General features: G+C 36.0%; 1 protein-coding gene across 1 annotated transcript in view; it reads right to left on the bottom strand.

The window, feature by feature from the left end:
• LPCAT1 (lysophosphatidylcholine acyltransferase 1) overlaps window positions 1-21430 on the bottom strand; it is a 58850-nt gene that overhangs the window by 13743 nt on the left and 23677 nt on the right. The window contains exons 7-10 of the mRNA XM_021528730.4: window positions 19542-19576; window positions 16989-17043; window positions 13059-13141; window positions 2520-2645 (exon numbers count right to left, since the gene is read on the bottom strand). Coding sequence (XP_021384405.3) covers window positions 2520-2645; window positions 13059-13141; window positions 16989-17043; window positions 19542-19576 — 299 coding nt within the window. The remainder of the gene's footprint in view (window positions 1-2519; window positions 2646-13058; window positions 13142-16988; window positions 17044-19541; window positions 19577-21430) is intronic.

A 21430-nucleotide genomic window follows, 5' to 3' on the forward strand; every position in this document is an offset into this window, starting at 1 on the left:
GGCACCAGGCCTGAGGTCCTTGCAGATCTTCTTGGTAGCTTACAGCTGCATTGACTAAAAGGATCCTCATGGTCAACTTGATGAGGTATAATTGGGAATGAGAACAAACAGAAGCTTGAAACAATACGAGCAAATAAATTGAAACCAGAACACAAGGATCTCCTAGCAGGCAACTACCCTAAAGCAGCTCATAAGAAGTATCTCATAAAAAGACAAAGACTAGACTTAATTAACTGTATTAATGCTTCCTGAAGAAGATATCCAAAGAGGTTTTCAGTAAGGCATAAAATCCAGACAAGATTCAATGACCAGAATATGGCAATAGATCCAGTAGAAGTAAAAACAGAGATTCACTTTAAACACTGTGGCAATTAATTACAGAATAAATCATCAAATGAAGCAAAGTATTTACAATGTATGAGAAAAAAACATACAAAAGCTATATCATAGACTGCATATAGTTTAGCAATTAGCTTGTTGGTCAGACATAAATTACCAGACTGAAGAGATACGTGACTCTTTGAGGAGTAATGAATGCACAATTTGAGAAGATAAGTCTAGGATCAATTGATCTCATTGATAAAGCAGTCATTTTATCACAGAGTTTGGTACAAGCCAACTGTACAGCTTTGTGAAAAGAGGCTGAGCTCTTCCTTAGATGAAGCATGAGAACTCACTGCTGTGCCTGCATGCATTCTGGACTGGATCCCATCCAGCTGAGCACAGGCTAAGAACATTTTACAGACAACAATAATGAATCCTGTAGGCACATAATGTGCACAGAAGTAACTCCTCAATAGAGCAAACTGAGGTGTAAGTTGATTTAAAAAAAATCTAAACAAAAAAGAACTCTGAATTTGCCTTACTATAGGAATCTTAAATCTGGATGTTACCTTGAAAGTATGTCATTGCTCAAAAACAAGTATTAAGACTGGATGAAAAATCCATAGGATAAAATTTTCTCTTCCAGTTATTTAGGGATGCTAGTGGATGATCTTAATGCCTCCCTGACCTCAAAACCTTTGAATAAACAGCAAAATGACTACATTATTATCAAACATGCATTAGAGATGAAGTCGTATTACAATCTTCATCCAATTGTGCCAGAAAAATACCATCAAGATATCCTTCTTACTGGCACATGCCCAAATTCAGAGAGGATTATATTTCACCAAGGATTAATTGCTCATACCAGAGAGAGAACTTCTGGACTGCAGTGAATCTCACTCACAAATGCATGTAACTGTTTCAGAGCCCAGAACAAAACCCTAGAAAAGCATAATTTGAAAGAACAGCTTCAGAGCAGACAGAAGCCCGACAACTTAACAAGAGGATTAAACTGAATCCTGGGATTATCAACTGCATAATAAGAGACGTGGGTGGTTGATTTGTTTTGTTTCACTTGTTTTTCTTCCTTAGTACTGTAAATTTAGAGCCTTTTAAACAAAGTGAGAATCTTTATTTTCCCTTATAAGTCTCTCCTATCCTAATGGAAGTTTTTCAGATGGAAGCCCTAACACTAGATTAATATATGCTTGTCATATGAATTGATGATGTGTGCTGTCCTACATTCTTTATTCTCCAATGGAGCTTTTTCTTTTTTATTTTCATTTATGTACACAAGCTGAAGATGAAGGAAAATTAGTGAAAGGAAATAAAATACACAATGGAAACATTAAACTATGTACTTTCAGGTGATGAGACAAGAAAATGAAAAAGGGTGTTTGCATATCAAGAGTTAATAGGATGAGGCTGTACATTTAGTTCATGGTTGACCAATAAAATCACTGGAAAAGCAGGAGAAAAACTGGAAAACAGCAGGAAGTTCTACTATTTGGTTTATGTAAATTGTTCAGGTTTGCTGAGGCTTTTTTGAAAGGTAAAGCCAGCAGGAAATGGCACTGTGGGAAGAAAGAAGAGAGGACCTACACTGCATGCACTGACCTACAGCTGCATTGGAAAGTCCATCTGGCAGTGGCCTGCCCAAAAGATCAATCACCACCTTGTCCTTCATGGGAAAGGGTGATCCCTCATTATTACAAGGTTAATCCAGTCACAAGATTGCTGTTGGCAGCATTTGTTTTCCCTTCACAGATGTCACAGAAAAAGGCAATTGACTCTCAACTGTATCAAATATTAGGAATCCCACAGTATTCCTGATCCTCTTCAGAAATTGTCTTTTAGCTCAGGAATGAATGCTTCAGACGCTGCTCACTTGTCAGATGGAAAATAAGAATTTTACAACCTGCTCTACTCATTAGGATTCAGGTGTAAAATTAAAATAATACTGTACTTCACTTGCAAGCAGCAAGTGAAGTACAGTACTATTTCAATTTTACACCTGCATTCCCCTGATTGTATGATGACAATATTCCATTTAAATTCATAAATGCAATATTGTTACATGATGGGAAAACTATAGATAAATAATAAAGATATATAGATATATCTTTATATAGATCTTTATTATAGATATATAATAAAGATGCGCCTTACATATAAATATTGTATATGCTCACCCAAGGCTTCTCACAAGCTTTGCAAATTCTAAAAGACACGTATCTGAAGGCAGACGAAGCTGTCCCTCAGCCAAAGCCAGCTGACAATCTTCAAATGTGTAGTCCGTCACTGGAACTCCCAACGCCCTTCAATAAAGCAAAGAAACACTATAAACAAAACACTAAGAAAACTGAGCAGAATAATTAGTTTTTTCACAGCAAGAAATCCTCTAACAATTTTGCTCTCTATTCTGAAAAACTGTAAGGAAGGGCCAATAAAAGTAAGTTTACATATAGAGTACGAAATATGGTATTTGATGTGTTGCGCAGCATCTGCTTTGACTGAGTCCATGAAAATATGCAAGAACACAAGGCAAAAATTAGGCAGTGCATAGACTTTCATAGACATCAATTTCATATAAGTGAATAACAAGGGTTTCAAAATATTTAATCTAGAACACAATATACTGTGACCAATATTTTTATTATTGATTTATTCATGTGTTAGTGCAGTCACCTGAGCAGAACAGCTATTACCTTCAGCTAATATTAGTATTATACAAAAGGCAACATTTCTCTATAAAGAACAGCTAGAACATAGCATATAAAAACTGGTAGAGTTAAACTCTAAGCAAATAAGTTCTTTTTAAATGTATGACATAAGAAAGGTAGAAAAAAGACACTCCCAAGCCTTTATACACCAAACAATTCAGTACTGGTTTTAACTTCACTTCTAACTTGATGCTCTGTAGTAACTGCAGCACCAAAAGATAATAGATGGAAATCCTGATATTGTAGCTGTCCTGCATTTGCTGTGGCAAAGTTGAGAGAAAGACAGTGTGGTGTGAAAGAGGTCTTTAAGAATTCAGTGTACAAACATAAGATGCAATTAGAAACCCAACATAGCTCCATATAAGCTACTTATCTGCCACATTTCTTATTATACTTGATTTTACTTATCATAGTAAGGAGCATTATCTCCTTCATGCAGCATTTTCTAGTTTGTTGAAATTCACAGAAATTTTTTTTGTTTACTTATCTTCATTCTTTTCATCTATAGTTTGTCTACCTAACTGCTAACCACCTTTTTCATGTGTGAAGTTAATATACCGTAATGGCAAGATTTATGCAAAACCCTGCAGCCTGCCACACTAATTTTGGCTTTGATGAAAACTCTGCATTCAATTCTATGCTTTACTAGAAGTAGTTTGATCTGTAATGACAGTTACCTCTTATGCAAACAATTTCTGTCAAACGGTCTCTTCCTCAGAATCTCATTCCAAGGCCTTTGAATACCAAGGTAAATAACATAAGCCAGTTCTCTTTTGTCCACTGATTAATTATCAAACTTCAGGAATTCTGATATATAGGGCATGCACTAAACCTTAAAGGTACTGATCAGGGCTTCTCTCTTCTCTTTAAGGCTGACAAAAGTAAAACATTTAAGAAGAACACCTCACTAATAAATATTCACGCTCCAAAGTACCAAATATAGTAAAAAAATAGATAGTATTTATAAGCTATTTATGCACAAAACAAGGAATTAGAAGGTAGTGATCCTGGCTGAATAGCTTCCCCCTTCCTAAGAAAAAGCAACAAAGAGAAAGGAACAAAAGGACAAAGCCAACTAAACCAAATTATTTAGATACATAGAAAAGTCATCTTACAAGCAGAGTGTTGAAGATTAGATTGCCTCATACTGGTGATCTAAGCAATTAAATACAGTTCCTCTAAAATTTTCTCTGCCTGATCTGCTCACGATTCATCAATCCACTCCTTCTATGAAGTGTCCCAGCAGTATTTGTAAATCAGTAAACAACCTTAATGGAATGGACAAGATTCTTGTGATACTTCACCTCACCCCACAGACTTATGGTAAAATACAGATGAAGAACTCCCCCATGCTGTGGAGATTTAAATCCATTTCCAAGTTCAACCATCCATCCAAGTTCAGGTATTGTGAGCTTGTCAAGACTTCTGTTTTATAGTATTCTATACAGTGTTGTATTATACAAAATTAATTTTCCTCGAAAGAAGAGAAAGGAGTGGATGAAAGAAGCGGAGTCTATCCAGCCAGTTGAGATTACTTCCTATTCCCATCTTTTGTACCGTCTGTGCACTCAATCATCCCTACAGACATCCATGTCAACTGTCTCCAGCAAGGACATGCTGCAGACAGTACTACCCAGAGCAGCTCCATAAAAGAATGAAACAGAAGATCTAGCCCAGTCAAGCACATTACACTAAAATTCATCTATTCTCCAGGCCATGCTAGGTAGAGCATGTAACAGAAATACAGGAACTTACAAGCAATCAGCTGAAGCACAGGGGAACTACATGCAAAAGGGGAAACATGTTAAAAATAAGTTAGGAAACTGAAAGAGTAAAGTGTTCCTCTGTTAGACATATTAGGGAATTAGGAGAAATGGTAAGACACTTAAATTCTGAAAGGACAAAAAAAAAATTAATGTCATTGAAAATGATTAAAGCTGGCAATTAAAAAAAGACTTTAAAGAAACAGAAGAAACTCAAGCATTCTCTCAAGGGAAACAGAGAAGATGGACAAGCTAAAACATAACCATAAGGTGGCAAGCCAAAGCAAGAAACAATAGCTTGTAAAAAACCAAAAGCAAGATGCTTTTCCAGCACATCAAAATAAAGATGACTAAGAGAGATCAGGGCACTTAGCCTGGGGGGAGGGTTGAAGCCTGACTGACTGCCAGCCCAGCACCAATGCCAGATTTAAATAACTGCTAAATAATGGTCCCTGAATATGCTGAAGGAGCCTAGCCAAAGAGGAATTTTTAAAAGCCTAAAATAAACAATCAACAAAAAAATAAAAACTAAAGCTAGAAAATAAATTCCAAACAAAAGCCAGGGTCATTTCAGACTCAGCCAAACCACAACGGGAAACACAACCTGCATTTTTTTATAGCTTTGTGCTCCTCTTCTAAAAGAGGTGGTAGTTGGGCCAGAATTATATTGCTGCTATCAGTGAAGAAAAATCCCCACTACAATTAATATAGTTATTCAAGGTCAACACAAACACAAAATGGGATTCAGAAAGACAAAAGAAGCTTATCTTGTTCACCTGTTGTTATTTTCAAGCTGCTGGACTTAAAAAACCTAAACAAATGAACTTAAACAGGGTACATATACATCCAGACTTTCAAAATAACAAAGATCAGAAGTGAAGGAGGAAAGAAACACTTTTGCTCAAAGCAAAGTTCAATCACAGAATCAGCCAAGGCCAGATAGAGTTCAAGAGGCTCTTGAGTTCAGAAGACAAATCACAAGCTGTATAGAGATAGCAGCTTAAAGGACCTTGATTTCAGCTCAGAATGTTAAAGAAACTGAAGCTGGGGAACATATAATGTTCATTAGTAATGCTAAGACTTGTGAAATTTTTAATTTCTTAGAATAAAGCCTGACATATTAGAGTTCACTGTAAGGTCTTGGCATAACTGCAGCTCACAGGATTTTCTACAGAACCAGTTACCAGATTATTGTAATTTATCCTCCAGGGCAATCTTTTTTTCTACTTCAACTGGGGAAAAAAAACCCAAAAAACCCTGTAATTTCATTTTGAGATGCAAATCATAAGTACAATCCCATATTTTTAATAAACTAGAAATAAAACAATTTTCCCCATATCTTCATTCAAAAGTATTTCCCCTCTCTTTTCTTTGAACTACCTCTATTTTCACACTCAGTTAATGTGAGCCTAGCCTTTTAAAAAGTCCAGCAGATTTAAATGGTCTGACATCAATGTCTTGCTTGACATACCTTGAGACCTTTTTCTTTCCTGCCTTCCCCAAGGTACTGGCTGTTTACCCATCATGACCTCACATTACATGAAGTTTCAAAGTCAGCAAATTGCTTGAAAATAATAAACTCAAATGAGCCCCAAAAGCTCTTCTGCAAACCCAATCTGATAAATACAACAGTTATACTTGTTATATCCTGATGTCTTATACCAAACACCTCCCTATGTCTAACATTTGTGGAGTCATAATATAAGATGAATTATTAACTTCCTCATTTTCTGCATACCAATCCACCATCCATGCAAAATGCCAAATATAAAACGGAATGTGACTGCTGGAATATTATGTAAATTGAGAGAAGATAGTACAGGCAATATTGTGACATTTGGAATCTACATTTCAACAAAAAGATTCTCAAAATGTTTTACATTGTTCATAAGCAGAACTGCGAACTAATCAAGAGAGCATTCCACAGGCTGCTCAGAAAAACTCCTTTAAATCAACTATAATCTGTACCTACTGAAAACATTAGGATTCTATCTAATTTGGTATTTTTCTTCATTATCAGATGTTCAGCAAAAAGACATACAAAACACAGTGGACAAATAACTCCAATTACTAGCAGTCATCTAATCTAGTTATCAGTAGTACACAAACTTCCTGAACCAGAGACCTTTTGTACCACGATGTTTTAGAATTACTAATTAACCACATGTTTTTCATAGTACATCTCAGCTCCGATGAAGTAATTTAATCTATCTGGTAGTGAATGCCACAGTTTTGCACATTTTAAAGACTTACTCCATTTACTTTTAGCTGATCTACTGTTGAGTGCTTTCAATCTGTCCTGTTATGAAAATTAAGACTTCCTTTAGTATGCTTTTTCAGAACACTGGTGATTTTCCTGACTTTCAAAACAACCCTCCACTCTCTTTTCCCCCATCTTTTCCTAAGCTGAAGTGCTGCCAACTATTTAGTTTTGGAAGGCCAGAGTAGATAGTCCCTTTTCTCTCCTCAGACTACTACTTTGTGACATTCTCCAAGCAAAAGAAGGTCCAGTCATGAGTGTGAAGAGCACATAAGGAATCTATTATCTCATAATGGTTTAATTTTTTTAGACAGAAAGAGAAGCTGCGAACAGCTGTATTTCTGCCTGGTGTTGTTTGAAGTTGGGTTCTGTAATTGTTGATCTTTTAGACTTGCACATCATAAATCTTCAAGGGGTAAAAGACAGAGGAAGTTCTCCTTGTGTTGTCAGCATTCAAAAACCAGTTAAAACCAGAGTGTTGCAAAGTATTACTTAACATTTAAAAATTTTATTTCTTCCTTGAGAAAATAAATGTAGCAAGAAGCTGCACAGTTAACCCTGTTCTGTGACTGTGTTCTCCACCTGCGACACTCATAGTATTCACAGAAATTAACAGAGTGCACAACGTATCTCTCATCTCCATTTTTGTTTATGACGTGAAACCCAAACAATGCACAGAATCTTTTAGGTGGGATAAGACCTATGAGGTTAAGTCCAGCGTTTACTGATCACTGCCTTTTCAACTAAACCACGGTGTCACATCCAGTTGTTTCCTACACATCTCCCTGGGCAGCCCATTCTAATATTTAACACTTTCCATGAAGAAATTCTTCCTGATGTTCAACCTGAATCTCCCCTGGAGCAGCTTGAGGCCATTTCCTCTCATCCTATCCCTGGCTGTGTCAGACAAGAGGCCAACCCACAGCTTGGAGCAACCTCCTTTCAGGTAGTTATAGAGAGCAGTAAGATTCTCCTGAGCCTTCTCTCCAGGCTAAACAGCCCCTGCTCCCCCCCGTCACTTCTCACATGATTTACTCCCTAGATCCTTTACCATCATTCTTCAAATGGATGCTTGTTAACATCAGCACTACAGTAATTCCACTTATACTGATGCTTATGCCTTTGATGGTACAAAAATGCCAAAAAACCAGTTTGGATTTCGAAGTTCAATGCTGAGCATCCAAACAGTACCTGCGCAGAATCACACAAGGAATTTCAGACAGCACAGGCACAAAACACAGCAGTTTTTCCGAAGTTAGATTCAACAAGCCACTGAATACAACAAATAGACCATTAAGCTACTGTAAACTCACATCCTTAAGGCCACTCTCCAGCAACTAGCATTACTCTATCTCATACACTGGCAAAGATCACATTCTGATGCTGTCAGAGCCTGCAAGAAAAAAACAAACCTTGATTTTGCCTGTGTAGAAGATGACAAAAGGGAAGATGTACACAGAAGACTACCTAAAATGTTTTTTGCCTTCACCAGCATGCTGGATAAAAGTACTGAGTTTTGAAAAGCAAAATGTAATGCTCGTATGTCAAGCTGGTAAGTCAGCACATTAACTGTACATGCTCCAACATGGGGACAGTGATCCTGGCAAGCACTTGACAGAAAACAATAGCAAGGCAGATGTTTCAAGTTCCGTGTCTAACATGCTGCACTTTAATCAGTTTCAGCATCTACTGCAAATATAAAAGCATGTCTTTAAATGTTTCTGTGAGGAAGAAGAACAAAATAACTGGAAAAATGCAAACAGGACTATGACATTTTGCTATTTCTGCAGGTAGGCTGCCTTTCTGGGCTTACCAAAAATGAAACTGCAGAACTCCTGGACAGTGTTATTACATGCTATTACAGTGCTGAGTTTAACACTCAAAAGATCTAGGAAATCAAAACGCTTAACTCAGGAGTACTGAAAGGACTTCAGTTCTAAAGTGCTTACAGTTTTGCAAAACAAAGGGGCAAAGGTGTCTGGTTTCCATCAAGTTTCAGTCTCAATATCTGCCACAAGCAAAAAAAAACCCCAAAATTAACACATTTGCAATATTTTGTCTTTCATTTTTTTCCCAAATTGTACCACCTAACCATATTCTCCCCTATTTTGAAGATAGTCTTTAAGAGAAACTAAAACTAAAAGAAAACAAATTGTGTTTGCATGTTAATAAGTGACCTGTGGGTCTGTGTATCATTATCTAGTCAGTTTATATCTGTAATTACAGCTGAAGTTTCTTTAGACTTGCACAAAGGGCCTGCACTGCAGTGCAGATTTTCACAATTAGCTGCCTGTACTACCTCTGGCTTACCTACGTACAAAATGAATTTTTGTGACTAACTAAAAGCTAAGCTATTGACATACTTCTTTCAATCATATCTGAGTCCTAAAGAACAGTAGGGTAACAAACTTTTTTCCCCCCAAATTGGGAATAAAAGTAACCTACTTTTTCCTTCAAACAAAATTTCTATACCTTAATAGTACTTTAAGTACAACTAAGAGATGTCTTTGAATATAGTTGAATATGTCTTTGAATATATGAAAATTAGGCATTTAAGAACAGTAGCAAATGGGTACAACCCCACAACGAAAAGAGGCAATGAATATATTTCTTAGGGGAAAATACTCCAAGCTAACCACAAACAAATAATTCTTTAAATAGCTATCAGTAAATTAGGAACAGTGATGCAGTAAAACAACAGAGAAGTAAAAATGGATAAAAAGTTGCTACTGATGCAGCTAAGAAGCTTAAGACTTTAAGGCATAAGAAAAAATACAAAAAAACCCACATAACTAACTACTAGCAAAGGATAGCAAAATTGTGATCAGGCAAAATAACTCTGTCATGTGCAATACTGTACATTGGGAAACAAGACAACATATCTTATGAATAAAAGTATTTCCCAATGCTCTAAGAGTGGTAGAGAAATTTTTAGAAATAAATACTTGTGAGGACAAGGTCAAGTGATTTGTTCCTAATAATTCTGGAAAAGCTGGGATTGAAGTCTCAAGTGGCTGAAAACTTTACAACACTAATATAGTTCCAGTAAACTATTATTTATTAATTCAAACATAAAAAAAATTAAAAACCAACATGGGCCAAAAAGTTTGATATATAGAAGAAACTGTAGAACTCAACAGACCAAAACAACCCATGTTGACTATCATCAACATAAGATGATAAGTAAGGCACTATAATATTTATCTACATGGCATGACTTAGGGTGGTTTCAGAATTTTGTTAGAGCAATAAAGAACACATGAAGTGAATTAAAGCTCAGTACAGCACCACACTTTATTTATTGATTTTAAAGAGAACCAGCTGGGACTATTGCCATATTTAAAAGCACTCAACATTTTCAGCGATGTGAAATTGACTTTAAATACAGCTCCTGATAGCACTTGGTGGGTGACACAGGCATTAACTGAACTGAGTAGGAGCCAGAACAAGGCCAGAAAGACCAAACAAGACACTCACTCAAAAATAGGTTGTATGAGAAAATTAAATGTGAAGCATATTGTTAAGTAGGGAACATATTTTAAATAGCAGATTAATCTATTTGCATATATTTTTTATGCAAGTTAAGAAAATGACCCAAAAAATGGCAAGCATGTTCAGCAGCAGTGGCTATCCTCTGTGAGTAATTCCAGTTCTGATAACACAGGCACACTTGGGATTTTACTTTTTGGGCAAGTAAATTAATCTAAAGTGCAAGAAACTAATGTCTTATAGAAACAAGCAACTGTAAATGACAGCATCTCCTTAACAAAACAGCTTGTGCTCACTTATAAATATATATAAATTGAGTATCTAGAGACAACCATCACTCACATCTGTGGCCACCCATAGAAAAACTAGTCAAATATGGGTAAACCAAAAATTCTTGTCAACAAGCAGAAGCAGCATAAGATATACATGTCTTGTAAAATGCTTTGTTCAATGCTAAATAGAAGCTGTTCAAAAATCAAGATTTTTGTGAAGGCAAAGTATTTCAAGAGCAAAAACTGTATCTATTGCTGCACTCATCAACTGCTATCAACTCCCTCTGTCAAGAGCAAGACACAAGGTTTTCACAACAATGTTTCTAGTCTTACAAATACATTATTACCTGGGAGTGCCACCTTTCATACTGTAAAATATCCAGTAGAATTAGACTCTTCTGCCAGAGAAATATGATGGGGAGGAGGGGTAAGAAGAAACCTAAAGAGATCCCAAAAGGACCTCTTGACAGTAAGATGCTACCATTGCCACTGACTCAATCCTCAAGAAAATGTAGATGAAGCAGCAATATTCTCCTTCATCCAGCAATGCAGAGTGCAATGCTAGCACCAAACAGCACCCAAGGTATTGAGTTGCAACTCCTACAGCTCCAGAACAGCCTTGACAGCATTTCAGCTGGAATCTCCTGTATCAAAAGCTGCATGAATAAATTGGGGAAGTCTAGAGAGCTGACACAAGAAGAAGGCATCTGGAAGTGGTCAGAAGTAAATAATTTTAAACAATGTTTATGTTAATTGGTCTACAGTTATCCATGGTATCCAGGCATCAACATTCTGTTTCATTCCCATCTGCATTTTGACTTCAAAACTTTATCCAAACACTCTTGTTTTCCCATTCACCTTAACACAGCATCTACAGCCCCTGCTTCATCCCAAAGAAAGTCTCTTTTGACATCTCTCATTCTGACAGTCTTCCCATTCTGCATTTGAAGATCTGTACTCCTGTGACCACAAATGCTTGATTCTTCAGGGGTGGCAGGGAGAAACAATCACCTTCTTCCTCCAAAGTGAACTTAAAGGGGAAGGCTTGTGACATGCCAGTTGTTGTAAACTTTTGTAGGCTTTCAAAAGTTTTCCTTCTAGCACACAATCCCTGTGTTATCTGATTGGTGCAGAGTTCAGAATGAAGAGTTAGTAACCTGGCCTTCTACACAAAGTCTGAGGACAACACTTGCCAGGTGATGGTCTTTAACAATAAACGTCTTTGAGGCCAGCGCCTCCAAGATTTTTGACTCCAAGACAGGATGATTCAAACAGGTCTTTTTGTTCTTTTCTCTTGTGAGCAACGTCCTTTTGTACAATGGGTCTATTGTTACATTATTGTCTCAACACCCTTAAAGAAGCTCTCAGACCTGGGTTCAAGCAGACAAGAATTCTCAGTTACTACTTACAAACTGGCCTTTGGCTTAAATTGGAAATGGAAGAGTAGTTACACAGAGGAAATTATGGTTTCACAAGTTCTTTCAAAATCAGAATTAGGAAGATACATAAACCTCTCACAGGCCTGAGGGTTCACTGTAAATATGGAAGAGCTATCTACTGACTAATGGAAGATTTACTGAAAGAATAAAAAATTAATGAAAAAACATTAATAAAAATGCAGCAAAAGAGTGAAAGTATTAAATGTTGCCTTTATTATACTCTATAGACAAGTGTTTTAACTGTCTTCACATTAATGTCAACTTAAATTAATTTGCAATGTATCAGTCCTCTGTTTCCAATGGAAGTAAAGACACTTCACTGTGCTTTACTGTTTGAAATATTACAGGCTAACAATGAATACATGAAACTATTCTTAACATCATTAAAACAGTCACAGTTTAAAATGCAACCCTAATAGCACAAAATTCAGTTACGTAACTTTCCAAAAATTCCATCATACCCTTCCTCCAAAAGTCTAAATACCCACTGGAGCAAGCAGAACCAGCTTGTAATGTGAAAGCATGTTAAAAACCCCCAGAACAACCAACCAACCAAAAAAAAAATATTCCACACCCATCAACTCCAACACCTCTTGCTGTATTTGTGGCTCCCTGGCCTCCTCAGAAGGGAAAGTAACTGCTATGTAAAAGGTCTTGCACACACTCCTGCAGACTACAAGGTTCTTTGTAGGCAGACAACCACACCGACTTGATTTCACTATATTTTCTTCAGTCTAAATTTAAAATCACACATCTATTTTTATGCAGAATGATAACATACTTACTCTGCCATCACACGCCTGACGTTATTGGCATATAACACTGGATTTTTTCTTTCTTCTTCTGAAGGAATATACACGGGTAGAAACTGCATACAGAGAACTGAATTATACCAAAAATATTTAACATTTTAAACAATCTTTTACAGCACTATGGTGAAAATTGTATACAGTTTGTTGTTACTCAAAAAATTATATTAAAACTACAGAAAATATTAAAAATTAAACTTTTAAAGGCTTAAGTATATGTGATGCTTCTAGAAATTCATGTAACACTGACTCTGCTCATTTCTCACCACATGGAACCCAAGCAGAGTTTCATATTCATTTCCTAAGTGGGAATCAGAATTTTTAAATACTTTAGAAGTATTAGCATTTTTTTGCGTAAACCTCACTTACCTTCTGTATTGTTCAGCTCTTTTCAGATAACCAAAAAAGCACGTTACAGGAATATTGTTTTATAACTTAAAAATTAAGAATCCAAATTTTAATAACATCAGCTATTTACTGTTACCTCTGCACATTTTGAAATTATGTACAACTGCCTAATATACACACAAAAAATGTTTTTATTTTCTGCTGTTGGATGTTTTGAATTTTTGTTTTCCTTCTAATGGGACATCAGCCATTAACACTCCAATGAAAGAAAAAAATCTAAATTAATCCAGATGACCAGAGAATCACAGAACAGGTGATGTTGGAAAGTGGAAAATTAAATCAGAACTGCAGAAGACCCACTACAGAAAGGGCAGCTTTGAGAACAGCACAGCTACATTAAAATACCTTCCAGTATTTAAAGCTGTTTTTAAGTGTCCATTGAAAAATTACATAAGCCCCAAAATCATGGCCAGTCTCATCAATAAAAACCTTCAAAACATTCCCTTCTTCCAAGTGAATAACTTCTCAGATGGGAGGAACAAGAGAGGATCACTCTGATCACCACTCCTACTCAGTACCAGACAGACAACTCTCTAAGCAGTGCAGCACAGTGAGATAATTTATGCCATAAGTGAGCAAAATTCTCATAATCCTGTGTAAAGCTTCTGTATTAGAAAAAAAGCTGCAAGAATCTTAGTTATAGTACATATAGTTGTAGTGAAAATGGGAATTCTGATCCAGAAATTTCCACACTGGTCTTTAAAACAGAAACTAACAACTGGGTAAAGTTGTCAGTTTCTATTTTAAAGTTTATAATTTTAACAAACTCTTCTCAATAATCATGAACCTAGCTGTGTTTTTAAAATTACATAACTGTATGACCAACAGTACCCAAACACTGCCATTGGACATTCATCTGTTTCCAGTAAAGGACAAATATTGAATTTATTTTGAGGTTTGCTGGAGTTTTCCCTACGTGCACTGTTGCAGCTGAAAACACATGACTCCTGTCTTCTAGATTTACATTACAAGCAGGTACACCAGCGTCACGTAATATACAAAACCACAAAGACTGAAGTTAACAGAGACCGAAAGACTGCTCTTTCAGCTTCCAAACATCATTCGAGTTGCAAACGGCTATCAAGTAATTTGTCCAAACACAGGAGAAGTTTGAATATGAGGTGATTGTAGATGTGTTCTACATGTCTGTGCCTAAGTCAACATAAACAGCATAATCATTTCAACATCACTAAAAAATCCAAGAGAAGAACTCTCAGCTGCTGCAGACTGTCGTGGATGTACAAACATTAAAGTTGACAGGTCAGTTAAACAAATATATATAAGCCAAAACAAACTACCTGTGCAGATAATCATATATCTTTTCTTCTTCACAACATTGCCAGCATGCCAGTTCTAAGTACAGGATAGGTGGATGGGCAAATATTTACAGAAACCTATTATAAAACCTACATGGATGCTCGCTTCTCAATACACACTGGATGACACACACAACATGCCAGAACATATATTATATGCAGAGAAATCCAGACTAGCTAAGTTTGGATCCTGATTGCTGGCTGTTAAATCTTATTAGCTATAATTTAATCAAAAAAACTCTGAGGTTGTATTGTTTCATCATATGTCTTCCTTTGTTATTGAATCATCAACACTAGCTGTGGCATCCAGGCTGGTAAGTATTTGCCAGTGTCTCTGTGTTGATTGAACACTGCAGGAATATCAACCAACAAGCTTCAGAGACCAGAGGAAAAATATGACTGAACAAAAAACAACTAATTTTTTCCTGTATGTTACTAGCCCTCACTGCACTTCCTTCCACAAACAGATTCAACTGCTACAGCTCCAGAACAGCATTGACAGCATTTGAGCTGGAATCTCCTGCACCAAAAGCTGCACGAATAAACTGGGAAAATCTAAAGAACTGACAGAATAAGTAGCCATCTGGAAGTGGTTAGAAGTAAATAACTTTTAACCATGTTTATGTTAATTGGTCTACAGTTATCCATGGCATACAGGCATCAACATTCTGTTTCATTCCCATCCTCATTTTGACTCCAAAACTTTGATATCTAAACATACTACTTTTCCCATTCATATTAGCACAGCCTCATACTTGCCTTGAAGCATTACTCTGCCTCATACTTGAGAGTAAGTTTGCAAACAGGTCTGCTCCTCTTTCCTCTGCCAACACCTCTGCTTTAGTATGGAGTATTTTAGAACATCACTAGTTAGTTTGCTTTTTTTTCTCCCAAGAACTACCAAATATCATATAGCTTGTTATGTAAGAGGTACAGAAACTAAACATCTGCTGCCTCAAAAATCAAGAAAGCTCAGCAGTGTTCACTCCTGTGTGAAAGAACCCATTTTAATGCCTAGGGCAGAAAACCATGCTCCTGAGAAAGGGTAAAACTCCTGCCAACCAGCTGGTTTGTCTTAGCCCTGAGTGAGGCAGTCATTCCCTGCCCCTGCTGCAAAACACAGACCACTATTCTGGGAATCACATTTGTTTTGTATCCAACTGAAATTATAACACAAACCACAAATTTGTGGTTTGTGTTATCAATTGTACAACAATTGATAACAATTGTGTTATCAGTTGTACAACACATACAACTATTGACTGGCTGATATTTTGCACATTCATTAATTTTGAGAATGATTGATTGCAAAAATAAGCAAACACAGAGCAATGGCAAGTACAGTGATTAGCATGCAATGTATGTTACTATTGTAACACAGTGTATATAAACATGCAATAGTTCTTCCTACTGATTTACCCTGCCATCAGTTCCATTTGTTAGACCGAAATAGCTGCTTCATTATTCAAAAAGCAAAAGAATTGCAGAACATCTGTTAAATATCCTATATGACATACTTCAAATACTGTAATTGTCCACAAAAATGTAATTACTTTGTGTAAAATGCATAAGGACAACAAGCTGAAAGAAAAGCTGTAATTGTTTCCATGTTTTCACTACAATAATATTCAGCCTTAAAATTACAGTATTTTCCTCAAAACAAAGTTAAGAATATAGATAAATTTTGTGTTCTCCAATCTCACATTCTAAACAGTACAGCCTAATAAAAAAATTAGCCAGACATTAAATAACTTATATGGCCTATAAGCAACCCCCTACAGCTTTTCTCTACAAGACAATTCTTAGTTCATATATCAGCATTCACACACTTGAATGTCTAACATACAAAGTTGGTACACTACTTGAAAGAGCTATCAGGCCATTAAAAGACAAGAAATTTGTTCACAAAAGACTCTTTAAAGTGAGCCAGAAATTTATCTACTCAATTCAAATCACTAAAAAAAATAAAGTCTTACGCCAACTGGAAAACTGCATTTTGCTATTCCATTTTTAGACTGTATTTTCAGATACAGAAACCATTTGTCTAAAATATAAAGTGGTATTTTAACCCATTTTTACATGCATACTTACAAGATATGAATACAAACTTTTACTGCAGAATTATGTACAATATTATGTATTCTACAGCTGCTCAAAATACACTGGAGTGTTTTTTACTGACCTCGATTTCCACAGAATTGTGAAATTGACATAAAGTAAGCCACAGAATTTCAAACCTAAAGGAGGAAAAAGATAGGGAAGGATGGAAGAAAAAAATATATGTAGTGAAACTGTAACACAGTATGCTTCAAAGTCTTCACATAGTATCCTGCTTGTAGTATAATCATACTCAAATAAAAATTAACAGAAAAGGCCTTTGAAAGTACTTCTACATATTACATTCTGTAAGGTGTAACAAAAGTAATTTACACTGAATAGGCATCTTAAATAGTCAAAAACAGGAAGACAAACAGTGAAAGGCAATATATGCATATGCATAACATGCTAAAGGAGGATTAAGTCTGTTTCAGAAAAATGCTGTATTCAGCACAGAGTTGGCAAGATTAATCATGCAACCACTGAGATTTTATCATTACCTCAGTTTGGAATCAAAGTTCATTATACTTCCAAAGTCTGTTAATGAAATGCAGTATGTGTGTTTTAATAGCCTAAGATACAAGATAACTGGAATCAACTTGACCTTAGAAAGCATTACGATTCAAATCCAGGAAAGGATTTAGTAAACCTAAATTAAGAAGCAGTGTCAAGCAGCCACATTTTCATCCAGTATCTAGGTAGTTACAGTAGTCAATCATTGTGAGGGGACAGCAGGCCAAAATCCTCTTACACAGATAAAATGCAGTTCCACATTTCTACTCATTCTACTCATACACCCATGTAGGGCTGCAAAACATTTCTGCCCTCTTCCTTCTTACTGTGTTATTGAGCTTCCAACACATGAAAGCAAAGAAATGAATCAGGAACAACAATGGAGCTTGTAATTTGAAGTTCATGTTCCTGACAGAAACACTTAAGTCTGGGTTCCAGGTCCTTGTTCAAGGGCATTAAAACCCCCCAATAAGTTACAAGTAAACTTTTCTGCCATCTCTGTAATCCTCAAAGATTGAACCTTGAATTTAAATAAAAATTTAAAACAGATAGAATCCGTATCTAACTCAACTATGGTCATTCTTGGTTTTCAAGGTAGATTCAGTTGATCTGCTCTGAATACTGCCAAAGCAGTAAAAACACCACTTTCAATGAGTGTTTAAGTTTGCATGTAACAAGTTTTTAATCCATCTGACAGGCTACAGCACCTTTAAACAAACAATGCTCCTAGATAAAGAAACATTTCCAGATTTCTGTTTTAGTGTTAACCAAAACATAAAGATATGTTTGCCAAGGAAAAGAAGCCTGCTATCAGTCTTAATTGCATTTTCTTCTAAGTCATCACAAATACATTTTAGGTCACCCAGGAGAATTAATCCTAATTAAGCTAAAATGTAATTTAAACTGACCCAGTCAATTTGTATAACATCACATGCTGCTGCAGATTCTGATTCAGTTTTAACTAAATTTAACTTTATTAGCAGAGGTCAACACTTCAGAATAAGGGTTTTCTAGACATTACAGTGATCTGAGGCAAGACACCTACAGGTTTCTTCCATCTTCCTCTGTGTTCTTGAGTCCTCAGTTAGGATACTAAGGTGGAAGTAAGCTGCTCACCTTTCTCCTCTATGGCTGAGTTACTTCTTTACATGAATTGCAGTGCAAATGCAAGGGAAGAGGTAGGACTCAAGAGAACAGAAATCCCTTTATGCAGCAAATGCTGCAGTGTCTGTTTACATTATACACAACCATAGACTCAGCGACTTCCAAAGTGACAAATTATTTGTTAAACTGAACCTTTGCAAGTGATTAATGATTTCCTCAAGTCTCAAAATCACGTCCTTAATTAGACCTGGTTCCTAAGTGCAAAACTTAATTGACAAAATTCTAAATTACTTGAATCTTGACTAATCCCCATGGTTTCCTCATTATTACTGAAATATAGGATGTCACATGGGACATTCAAAACAATACAAAGCATTAACCACAGAAGCCACCTCTCCTTTACTCAGGATTCAAAATTTATTGTTTTCCTCTTGATCTAAACATTTTGGAATTTTTATTCAAATCCCAACAAGAAGATAACACTTAACAACTTTTTAAACAAGCAAGAACTGCTTTGTTTAATATTATACCTTACATGAATTTGCCAAAGGACTTTTAGAATAACATTTTGTTTTAAAAAAAGGTCGAAATTATATTCAGACAAGATCATGGAAACAGTATCTCCAAATTCTTTGAGTAGGTCAACTGTTTTCATGAGAGTAGACCAATTTCAATCAACAGCCCTAGATTTTATACAGTAATATACCAAATCAACTTGCAGGCCACAGAATATGTAGAGCATAAGCAAGCTGTTTTACTTCAGGCACTTGGCTAAAAAAATAAATTTGAAATAAAAACCTAAAATTCATTCTGCAAATAAACAGAATCATAGCAGCTGAAGTACATTGTTTACACCTGGATAACTATTAGTATAATTAGAGAATAACAGATAAAAAATAAATTAATCCCAAAAAATAATCAAATAACCAGCAACTGGTTGACTACATATGCATATAAGTCATATAAATAAAAACTAATTGAGGAAAGAAATTATAAAAGCAATAAAACATTAACCACTTACGCTCCTGGCCCTTGCCATGTCCATGTGATTGTGTCCTAAGGAAAGAAGTGTGACATTTGCAATTAATTACTGTGCATTCAACTTTTTACATTGAACACAGCATAACTGACAATATATTACTAAGAAGCTTTCACGGAAATTTCTATGCTCTCTTTGCAGAAGTTCTAAACCCTGTTAGGAATCAGCCCATCTTTTATACAGCTATATGGCCAAAATGAACACTGTGTGAAACAACAAGGACAAATCGCAGTAAAAGAAGTGGAAAATATGCAAACAGCAAAAAGGGAACAGAGACCTGTAAAGCAATAAATAACAGGTAGGAATATGACAGTAAAAGTCATCCCATTTTTAACTAATACTAAAAAACTGCACTACTTGGAGGTGTGATTTAAGTGTACAACAAGGAAACAAAAAACCTGGAAATTAGTGCTGTTTTAACTGAGAAAAAGAGTTCAAGTCATTAGTGTAAAGACAAAAGGACTCTTTAAACTCAGGTTTCTGAGAGACCTGATCAGAAAGATACTTTTTTCAAGTTACTGAACATGTTCCAGTTCAGTTCTATGCTACCATCCAAACCCATTCTAGAGATTTCAGGTGATCACATATGTGCCATGACCATAAAAAAACAAGTCAAACTGAAGTTTTAATTACCATTTAGAGCAAAAGGCCACCTAAAGTAAAAATAAAAGAAGGCAAACCCATCTATAAAAGGTGAAAATGCAATTAATGATGGAACAATAGCTTGAAGAATAAGGTCTATATGTCATAAAGATCCACTAAAATTTTAAAACTTGACATCTCAAAATTATTTTCAATCAAACAAAATATGATAACGGATGGATCTATCTGTAGCAATCAATTTATCAGCATTAAAAAACTCTACCTCCATGTAGCAATCTTTTAGAACTATAACATGGATAGTTTTACTGTTACACAGTTTCTGGCTATTTCATGTTTCTGATAACACTGCAAGTAAACACCTTATGGGTTTTGTCTTCCCACAAGGAGCTTTTCATTACAAACCATGAGAAACCAGTGTAGATAGCTGTTAACTTATCTAGAGACTAGATCTGCCCTATAGAACACCAAGCTGTACACATCTCCAACTCAGCTCTCTAAATTGCAACAATGCAGAGGGAGATAAAAATGTGATCTCCACAGAAGTGTCTGGGTCATTGAACAGTGCACAGGTATTTTCAGAATCCAGCCTCATGCTGACTAGCTGGCAAGTCAAGCTCAAGTAAGCCATCAACAATCCTTCAAGAAATTCCCAATGTCAATGTCATAGTAGACAGGCACACTTTTTCTCATCAAAGCATCAGGATGCATCAGGGATAATGGCCAGAAATGCTATCTAGAGGAAAACAGGATTCTGATCTGCAAGAGGTAGATGCATGTTATAGGAGACTCCTACCAGCATAACTAATATCTTTATGATAAAAACAAAAAGCAGACAAAAGGAAGTAGGATTTTCCTTACATAACTAAGTTACCTTTTATATTTATCACAGCTACCAGCTTATGCCTTTGGACAACATTCTCTTTGACAGCATTCTTTGAAACCATTGTATCTAAATAAAGAATACTTTAAATTGTATGGAAGTACATAAAATGATACAATAGCTTGGTTGGAAGGGACCTTTTAAGGCCATCCATTCCAACTCCCCTGCAATGAGCAGGGACATCTTCAACTACATCCTGTTGGCCAGAGCTCCATCCAACCTGACCTGGAATGTTATCCCCTCTGTTATAGCCCCTCAGCACAGGAGGAAACAGGGAGAAGACCTATCTTCCATAGAGCTTGTATTTGACACAAGAAGATATTGAGAGTCATATGGCAACCTTCAAATAGGAGATTGGCTGCGCTTTTGCAGGTTCAGTTAACCCTGA

Source organism: Lonchura striata, chromosome 2, assembly GCF_050655825.1.
Source record: "Lonchura striata isolate lonStrDom1 chromosome 2, ASM5065582v1, whole genome shotgun sequence".
In the NCBI taxonomy this organism is placed as follows: domain Eukaryota; kingdom Metazoa; phylum Chordata; class Aves; order Passeriformes; family Estrildidae; genus Lonchura; species Lonchura striata.